This window comes from Sardina pilchardus, chromosome 4, assembly GCF_963854185.1.
Source record: "Sardina pilchardus chromosome 4, fSarPil1.1, whole genome shotgun sequence".
NCBI lineage: Eukaryota > Metazoa > Chordata > Actinopteri > Clupeiformes > Clupeidae > Sardina > Sardina pilchardus.
Window position 1 is genome coordinate 25,519,803 of NC_084997.1, and position 10,000 is coordinate 25,529,802.

Sequence of the window (10,000 nt, forward strand, 5' to 3'; positions counted from 1 at the left end):
GCATATCTCCAGATTTATTGGACATGAAAGCGAACAGCTGATGCGAACAAGATGGCTGACAGGCCGAGATATGTGTCTCTGGGAAAAACTGTTTGTGAGTGTGTGTGTGTGTGTGTGTGTGTGTGTGTGTGTGTGTGTGTGTGTGTGTGTGTGTGTTGCCTAATGGCCAAGGGTGCCATGTTTTAAAAACAGTGTGGACTTTACACAACACCATCAGATGTTCCTTTGAAATCATCTGTGAGTCATGCACCAAACATAGCATGTGTGTGTGGTGTGGTGTTTAAGTGTTTTTGTCTGTGTGTGTGTGTGTGTGTGGTGTGTGTGCGTGTTCTCAGGAATGAATTGTGAATCTGTGTGGCTAAAAAGGTAACTACAGTTGTTTGTAGCTGTGTAGGTATAGTTGTTTGAGTAAATGTGTGTGAGTATGAGTGTATTTTGGTTTGTTGAACACACAAGGTTGTATGCGTGTGTGTGTGTGTGTGTGTGTGTGTGTGTGTGTGTGTGTGTGTGTGTGTGTGTGAGCAGTGTCACGTTTGAGCTGCCTCGTGCAGCAGTGAAATTCCTGAGCTGTTCTAGCAGAGTTTCTGGGGTGTTCTTGCGGAGTTCCTGGGATGTTCTATCTACGTTCCTGAGCTATTCTAGGTGACTTCCTGGTTTCTGTGTCACTGGGATTCAAGGAAAAACTGGAGCATTGGAACCATTTATCATCAGCTGCCATAGGAACCAAGGAGAGGTGTGTGTGTGTGTGTGTGTGTGTGTGTGTGTGTGTGTGTGTGTGTGTGTGTGTGTGTGTGTTTGCTTGTATGTTTGTGTGTGTGAGTGTGTGTGTATCAGAGAGAGAGATAGCGTGTGTGTGGTGTGTGTTTGTATATGTGTGTGTGTGTGTGTGTGTATGTGTGTGTGTGTGTGTGTGAGAGAGAGAAGAGTGTGTAGTGTAAGTGTGTACATACGCCCTACGTCCTCACAAAAGAAGAGGATAAGGGAGGGAGAGAGAGGGGGAGGGGGTTAAGAGAAATAAAGAGGGATGAGGAGAGAACAGAGAGAATGAAAGAGAGAGAGAGAGAGAGAGAGAGAGAGAGAGAGAGAGAGAGAGAGAGAGATCGGATGAATGGCTCTGCCACAGGCGAAAGAAGAAGTCATTAGATCAAGCAGCAGTGACTGTCAGATTGAAGGTCACCGCAGGTCAGATGAGACTTCAGCGTGTGTGTGTGTGTGTGTGTGTGTGTGTGTGTGTGTGTGTGTGTGTGTGTGTGTGTGTGTGTGTGTGTGTGTGTGTCTGTGTGTGTGTCTGTGTCTGTGTGTGTGCGTGTGTGTGTGTGTGTGTGTGTGTGTATGTCTGTGTGTGTGTGTGTGTGTGTCTGTGTGTGTGTGTGTGTGTGTGTGTGTGTGTGTGTGTCTGTGTGTGTGTGTGTGTGTGTGTGTGTGTGTGTGGAGCTGGATGAAGTTACGCTAATGAGTAAGTCAGCTGGCAGCACTAGCAGCATTGCAAGTGTAACTGCAAGATAAATCTATATATATGTTCCACATAACTCAGCGTGCAGATGCATGGTTATACCTCTGCCTATGTCTTTGTGTATGTGTACGTGTTCATGCATGTGTGTGTGTGTGTGTGTGTGTGTGTGTGTGTGTGTGTGTGTGTGTGTGTGTGTGTGTGGTGTATGGACAGCTGCACATGGAGCAAACATATAGCAAGCAGTACGTCTTTGGATGTGAGTGAGTGAGTGTGTGTGTGTGTGTGTGCACGTGTACAGTACGTGTCTGTAAAGTACAGGCCTAAAATTAGCCAACTCTCAGTTGCAGCTCTTACTAGACCACCCCCTGCTCCCCTTCCTTTTCTCCTCTCTCTCTATCTCTCTTGCTCTCTCTCTCTCCTTCCTTTTTCCACCTCTCTCTCTCCTTCTTTTTCTTCTCTTCTCTCTCCTTCCTTTCCTCCCCCCTCTCTCATCCCCCGTTTTTTACCTCTCTCCACTTCTCCTCCTCTCCCACTCCCTTCTTCTCCACTTTCTTTCAATCCCTAACAAAATAAATAAATATACAAAATAAAAGTAATTGATTTTATTATACGGCTCTCTAGAATGTTGAGGGAGCTCCCATTCACTTTCAATGGGCCTCTCCAACGTTCTACCGGTCAGTTATTTTTCATCATATAAAATTAGAAAAGCACTCCGAGAGTGCAGACCTCTACAAAGGGACAACATAACCGCTTCCTGGATGCAGACGGTGATACGGATCAATCCCAAAATTGAATGGCTCCTTGGGTCATTTCACACGTTTCCTGAAAATTTCATCAAAATCCATCCATATCTTTTTGAGTTATCTTGCGAACAATCAATCAATCAAACAAACAAACAAACAAACAAACCCCATTGAAAACATAACCTCCTTGGCGGAGGTAACAATTCTACCTTTATATGTTCTGTTTTGTGCTGCTCCAAAGCGGCGTGTACGTGTAGGCTAAAAGTGTGAGGAGCAGCACAATGTGAGCAGTGTGTGGAGTGCGGAGCTAAATAAAGCCGGTCATGTGGGTTTGGGGCGGCTGAGACGGGGTGCAACACAGAGACGCGGAGAGACAGCCTGAGGAGCCGAGCTGTCGCAGGTTTGTGCAGAGTCATGCTGTGTGTGTGTGTGTGTGTGTGTGTGTGTGTGTGTGTGTGTGTGTGTGTGTGTGTGTGTGTGTGTGTGTGTGTGTGTGTGTGTGTGTGTGAGAGGGAGAGAGAGTGCGTGAGAGACACGTGGTAGTTGGGCTGTCTGGACCCGAGCTTGACTTGACATCTGAGCGTGTCAGTCCATCTGACAGATGCCGGCACCTGCTCACACACACACACACACACACACACACACACACAGAGACACACAGAGACACACACACACACAGGCGCTCACTCACCGACATCGTACCCCCTCACACACTCACACACTCACAGTGACTCACGGAAATCACGTCCAACACACACACACATTCCAGAGACACTTTGGCCACCAAGTCACCTCTCAGCGCAAATCAGGAGAGAGATAGACTAAAGAAACAGACAGAGAGACAGAGAGGCAGAGAGAGAAAGAGAGTGAGACAGGGAAAGAGAGGGACGGAGGGCTGGATAGATGGACAGAGCACAGAGAGGGGGTGAAGGAGGAGAGTGACACTTGCCTTGTCTCCACTGGAGTAGAAGAAGTAGCGGAGGCGCACTATGTTGCAGTGGTCCAGTTTCCTCATGATCTGAAGCTCTCGGTTCTGAGAGAGAGAGGGAGAGAGAGAGAGGGAGGCAGAGGGAGAGAGAGAGAGAGAGAGAGAGAACAATCAAAATATTAATCTCAAAGTGTAAAAACTCTAAAAGTGTAATCACACTAAAATCTCTTCACAAAATGGTAATACTTTTTTACTCTTTATGGCAAGCAAGCCCACACACACACACACACATACACAAACACACAAGCACACACACACACACACACACACACACACAAACACACACACACACACACACACACACACACACACACACACACACACACACACACACACACACACACACACACACACACACACACACACACACACACACACACACACACACACACACACACACACACACAAAACACTACAAAGCCAACCAATAACTCATAACACATTGCATGCATCCCACAGTAATAATGGTTGTTCCATGCCTCCAGGTTTTTTCCACTTTAAAACAATAAAACACACCAGCTACCCCAGCTACACCTGCTCAGCTCTCTCTCTGTCTCTCTCCAGGCATCTCTTCATCTCTCTATCTCTCCATCTGTCCATCACGTGTGTCAATCTTCACCTCCGTCAGACTGTCTGACACCGCTCTCTTACATCTCACTCTCATTACAAAGAACCAGATCTAATTCACTCCCTCAGTTTCCGTCCTAACACCACAACACACACACACACACACACACACACACACACACACACACACACACACACACACACACACACACACACACACACACACACACAACACAAAGTGTGGGCTGTATGTATGTTCAAAGATAGCTCTAATCTCTGCTGTAAGTGTTGAGTGTGGGTGGCGTGTTGTCTTTGTTGGTGGATGTACAGTATGACTCAAGTGGAATAGCACCAAACACACACATCCAGTGTTAAACAGTAGAGCGCACACGTGAGAATCAGACTCGGGTGAATTTGGGCAGCCGGAAGAGTGGGGAACACTTGACTAGTCTGCTGTGTGCTTATAGAGATGTTAGAGTGTCTGCTGAGATTCAAGTTCAGTATGTGAAACTGTTGTTGAACTTACTGAACATCACTCAGAGTCACACACACACACACACACACACACACACAGACACAGAGACACAGAGACACAGAGACACAGAGACACAGAGACACAGACACAGACACAGACACAGACACAGACACACAGACACACACACACACACACACACACACACACACACACACACACACACACAGTGTGAACAGATAGTTTGTTGTCGATAATCTGAGCATCTGCAGATAGTTTAAAGGGGACTACCCAAGTAAAGGGTGACTGAAAAGTTATGAATTGAGCCTATTGTGTGTTGTGTGGGAACACTGAGCTCAATAAAAAAGGAATGTCCGCAACACTGCTTTGAGCTCCCATTTGATATAAAACAAATAAGCAACGTTTCAACCCTACTGGGTCTTCCTCAGGCAAAAGTTTAACTTTTTTCAATTGAAGCTAGTTCCATTTGTCCTGAGCCTGCCAAAAGCTGGGATGTGCACACAATTACTCTTTTTAAACACTGAGCTCACCCACAGATGTGCTGATAGCTAATAGATAGCTAATACTTTAGATCTTGACAGACATTTAAATTACGGCCTTCTAAGTTAGACCTGTCAGCTGTCCAGGGCTGGGCTTGGGGGGGGGGGGGGTCAGCCTAGCCCCCAGCATCGGGCCTGCTCTCCGCAGAATGGACGGGGGCGTACTGTACTGTAGGTGTTGAGAGCAGCTCTCTGGGGCCGGCGCTTACAGTAAATCACCGCTGGGTTCGTAAACAGAGCGGGACCTGCTGAAAGCCCCCCTCGCCGGGATGGAGACGGACATGCCTAAGGGCAGCTTTTAAAGAGCCGCGTCCAAACAACCGCCTGACCAGCACTGACCAGAGACACCGAGAGAGAGAGAGAGAGAGAGAGAGAGAGAGAGGGAGGGAGGGAGGGAGGGAGAGAGATTCAACTGCCTTTAATTGACTCATTCCTTGACCCATGAAATCATAGCGTGCTTCATACAAACCAAACACAATACACACATTCATAAATGCATAAATGCACATTGAGAGAGAGAGAGAGAGGGAGAGGGAGGGAGAGAGAGGAAGATGGGTAGATGAGTGCAGTGGTATTCTCACCCAGGCTTGTGTGCGGTGTTGGGCGTAATATCTATAAATACGGGAGCGTGTTTGGACAAGGACAGGTCCTAATGTCCAGTAGCTGGCCGGGCTATCGGATTCACATTCATGGAGCCAGCTGACAGCTATGCAAGCTTCCCCACCAAACAGTCTACTCTCTTTCCAATTGGTATCTCTATGGACGTGTGTGTCTGTGCGTGTGTGTGTGTGTGTCTCTAAATGTCCAACTCTATTCTCTCTCTCGTTACTGTGCAACACCTCCCTTCCAACATTTGTTCTTTTGCCATGTCTATCTCCTGCTCTCTCTCTCCTCCTTTTTCTCTCACCCTCTCCTTCCCTCACTCTTTCTCTTTCTCTCCCTCCCCCTCTCTCTCCCTCTCCTTCTCTCTCCCCCTCTCCTCCTCTCACTCTACCCCTCTCCCCCTCTCTATCACTCTATCCCTCTCACTCTCTCCCCTCCCCCTCTCTCTCTCTCTCCTCCTCTCATCACCCTCTACTTTCAGGGGCACCACTCTGCTCTCCCTGGTGACATCATCCCTCTCTGTGGTTTCCTCCGTCTACCCAGGATGCACTGCAGACAACGCCCTCGTCCTCTCTATCTCTCTCTCTCCCCCCCTCCCCACCTCCCCCCTTCCTTAGATTTTACACCCCTCCATCGCCCTCCTTCTGTCTCTACTTCCTGCTCTCTTTCTGTCCTCTTTTCCACTGTCTGTCCATCCTCTCCTCCTCTCCTCCTCTGTCTCCCATCATGTGTATGAAGTCTGTTTTTCATTTAATATAGAACAGTGGCAATGTTTCTCTCCCAGTTACCAAAAGTGCTATTCAGAATGCTGATATTAGTGCAATAGAACAGCACTTAATGAAATCTTAAGTTCCAGTAACACTTTTATCCACTTCCTTTTATCCCTCCATCCCTCCCTTCATCCCTCCCTTCATCTCACTCTCCATCTCAGTGCCTGTAACGCCCTCCTTCTGTCTCCATCTCTTTACCATCTATCTCTCTCTCTCCATCTCTTTACCCCATCTATCCTTCTCTGTCTCTCTCTATCTCTCTCTCTCTCTCTCCATCTCTCTTCCCATCTATCCTTCTCTGTCTCTCTCTATCTCTCTCTCCATCTCTCTTCCCATCTATCCTTCTCTGTCTCTCTCTCTCTCTCTCTCTTTCTCCGTCTTTTCCTCTATATCTCTGTGTCTGTACCTCCCTCCTGTGGTCCTCTGTCCTCCCTCCTTCCTCTCTCTCTATCTTTTTTCCATGTCTCTGATCCCTCCATCTCTCCCCTCCCCCACTGCCCCACTGACTGGACACACACACACTGGGTGGGGCTCTCTCAGCACGTCCAGTCCTTACAGACTCATAACCAGGCTAACACATACACACACACACACACACACACACACACACACACACACACACACACACACACACACACACACACACACACACACACACACACACACACACACACACACGACACACACACACACAAATTATTCTACTCAGATGTACAAGTAGGATACACGTGGCAGGATTGAAATATTACTAGTAGTATATCAAATATTGCTGTTGCAAAGTATCATCCATAATACTCATCAAGGACGCACACACGCACGCACGCACGCACGCACGCACGCACACACACAAAAATCCAGACGGACAGTCAGACAGGGAAAGTGCCAGGGATTAACAACTATGTAGCCCAGACCGCTCTGCCCCACATACACTTCGATATCCGAGCGCCGAGATGAGGGTGTGTGTGTGTGTGTGTGTGTGTGTGTGTGTGTATGGGCAGGGGTGTCAGTATGTGTGTGTGTGTGTGTGTGTGTGTGTGTGTGTCTGTGTGTGTGGAAGGGGTGTCAGAGCGTGTGTGTGTGTGTGTGTGTGTGTGTGTGTGTGTGTGTGTGTGTGTGTGTGTGAGTGAGTGAGTGCAAGTGTGTGCATGAGAGAGACATGCCCAGACCTCGTGTCTCCCTACCCCTGCTCCCCAGCCCACCCCCACCCCGCCCCTATCAGACGCCCCCTGGGATCGACCTCAAGCAGCATTACATCACCCCGGCCTCCAGCTCTGGCCTGCTGACACCAGAGCCCAGGCTGACTAATCAAACGCCCATCTCTGCCTCGGCTACGCGCTAGCTGGCCCCCATCATGGCTCAGCACTCAGCAGGGCTGCCCCACCTCTCAGGTTTCACTGCTCTCTCTCTCTGGCTCGCTCTCTCTGGCCTGCCCTCCCATGGGCTGACACTGGGAGATGACTCTGGGGAGGAGGAGGAGGAGGAGGAGGAGGAAGCAGAGGAGGCGGAAGAGGAGGAGGAGGAAGAGGATGAAGAATAAGAGGGTCCCTGATATAGGTTTGGAAGGGTCTGGCTCCTCAACACTGAAAGCTGTTTTTTTTTTTTCTGAAAATTCACGGTTCATGACGAGGAGATTTGTGGAGATTAAAACTTTTCAAGATCACAGTGGCCCTTTTTGCTACAGTGCCTCTGCAAAGGCGAAGTGTAACGGCGAGGCGCACTGGAGCCGGGCTCAGATAGGAAGTTAATGGGGTGTCTGAGGCGCGACGGCTGACAATGGGCCACTTTGAGGGAAGAGAAACCTATTTATAAAACCAGACTGTGCGGCCGCCCTTGATGCCGGCTGCTCGCTGGCGCTTGCGTCGGAGTTTCTTACGGAGCACGTTTAAAAACTCTCCCCGTGCGGGTTTCTTTCACCCCGTAAGGTTTTATCGTCTGGTTTGGTCTCTATAACATATTCAGACAAACACACCTGGTGTAACCACAAGCTGCCCTCTGTGGCTTTCGCGTTCTACGTCTACAACTCATTAATCAACGCCAGAAAAAAAGCTTTTTGCAGAGCACTGTCAACAAATATATCATCGAAATACATCAGGGGCCAACGTACTGTAGCTCGCTTTCATCAATGTCAGCAGCGCTGTTGCTTTTGGCAAACACGTGGGTACGCAGTGAGCTAGTTTGCCTTACTAATTTAGTAGTAAAAAAAAAAAACACTCTCAAAGCAATCATGTCTCATTAAAAAGAATTGGGCCCAATGGAACTTTTCCTAAATAAAAAACGCTATTGTGAGTCTTTTCAAGCCAGGCAAATGTGTCTGTTAGGCGCCCGTTCCTTGTGTGACTGTTCTGTACAGTGAACTTTCAAAAGGGAACTGAATGTGACTGGACGGTTTCACAGAGAGAACGGCTCCTGGAGGGACGGTATCTCGCTGGACTGGTTTGCGGAGGCCTCTCTTCATCATAACAGATAGGCTGTCTGGTGAGGCGGTGTGCGTTATGAAACGTTTTTCAGAAAGAACAGCCTGTAGTTTGGGAACAAATTCAGCAGAGACGAGAGAGAGAGAGAGAGAGAGAGAGAGAGAGAGAGAGTCTGTCACGGGGGTTGTTTCTCTTGGAGGCGTTTCTGATGGGACGGTGTGTGTGAAGGGTTCTTTCTAACGGAACAGTGTGTGAAGGGTTTTGACGGGACAGTGTGTGAAGGGTTCTGCTTTTAAGCAGGGGGGCTGTGCTGTGTTCTGGCCCTGGATCTGGTGGAACTATTTCTGAAAAGACCCCACGCTAATGGGGAACTCCTGTTTCCAGAAAAAAACACATTCCAGGAACCAGATCAAACAGATCACACACACACACACACACACATACACACACACACATGCAATCTGTGAACGAAGGCCAGCTGCGCTTTGTACAAAGCCAGCTCACATGCCAGCGGCACATGCTAGTGTTCTTTCTGTGTGTGAGTGTAAGAGTGTGTGTGTGTGTGTGAGTGTGTGTGTGAGTGAGTGAGAGAGAGAAAGTAAAAAGAGAGAAAGAGGGCGGAGAGAGAGAGCATGACTATATTCATGTGTTTTCTGTGTGAGAGCATGTGTTCGGACTGTGTGTGTGTGTGTGCGTGTGTGTGTGTGTGTGTGCATGTGTGTGTGTGTGTGTGTGTGTGTGTGTGTGTGTGTGTGTGTGTGTGTGTGTGTCCGTAGCTCAGCTCACAGTTGTAGGGTAAGGGTCATTCTCCCTCACACACAAGTACTTCTCCATTCACTGGAGTTGTGTGAGGGAGGCAGAGGGGCCAAGAGGCAAAAAAGAGAGGAACAGGAAGATCAACAAAGATGAAAGGAGTGTGTGTGTGTGTGTGTGTGTGTGTGTGTGTGTGTGTGTATCTGTGGTCTCCAAGGGTATCCAAGGGTCATGTGAGGAGATTTAACACCTCATGTGGTCACTTTCCTTTAGTCAGGCCTCTTCACCTGAATGCATTAGAACTACCCTCAGCATGAAGCATTGGTAACCAACCACACGTCTGGGAGCGCTAGTTAGCATAGCATATTGCTGAGGCATTCATTACATTTTACCTTCTTACATTTACATTATTTAGCCAAAGCGACTTCCAACATGGTGAACGGTTTAAGCTTTTTTAAAGCAATTCTCACATCAATTCTAGGGAAATGTTAAAAAGTAGGGTAGAGTGCGGTGGAAAGAAGTGCATCAGTGAGTGCTGTTTTTAAACAGTCAAGTGTCAATTAGTCAGCTATAGTCAGGTGGTCTAGGATCAGCAAGACTAGTTGTGAGTAGTGTTATGAGAGGAGATGTTCTCTGAAGAGCTGGGTATTCATTCAGGACCAACCACACAGGACAGA

General features: G+C 48.1%; 1 protein-coding gene across 3 annotated transcripts in view; it reads right to left on the minus strand.

Annotated features, from left to right (window-relative positions):
• The window catches only part of gsk3ba (glycogen synthase kinase 3 beta, genome duplicate a), a 79,273-nt gene that overhangs the window by 34,293 nt on the left and 34,980 nt on the right, over positions 1-10,000 (minus strand). For all 3 annotated transcript variants that reach the window (XM_062534797.1, XM_062534798.1, XM_062534796.1), the window contains exon 3: positions 3,146-3,229. In XM_062534797.1, coding sequence (XP_062390781.1) covers positions 3,146-3,229 — 84 coding nt within the window. The remainder of the gene's footprint in view (positions 1-3,145; positions 3,230-10,000) is intronic.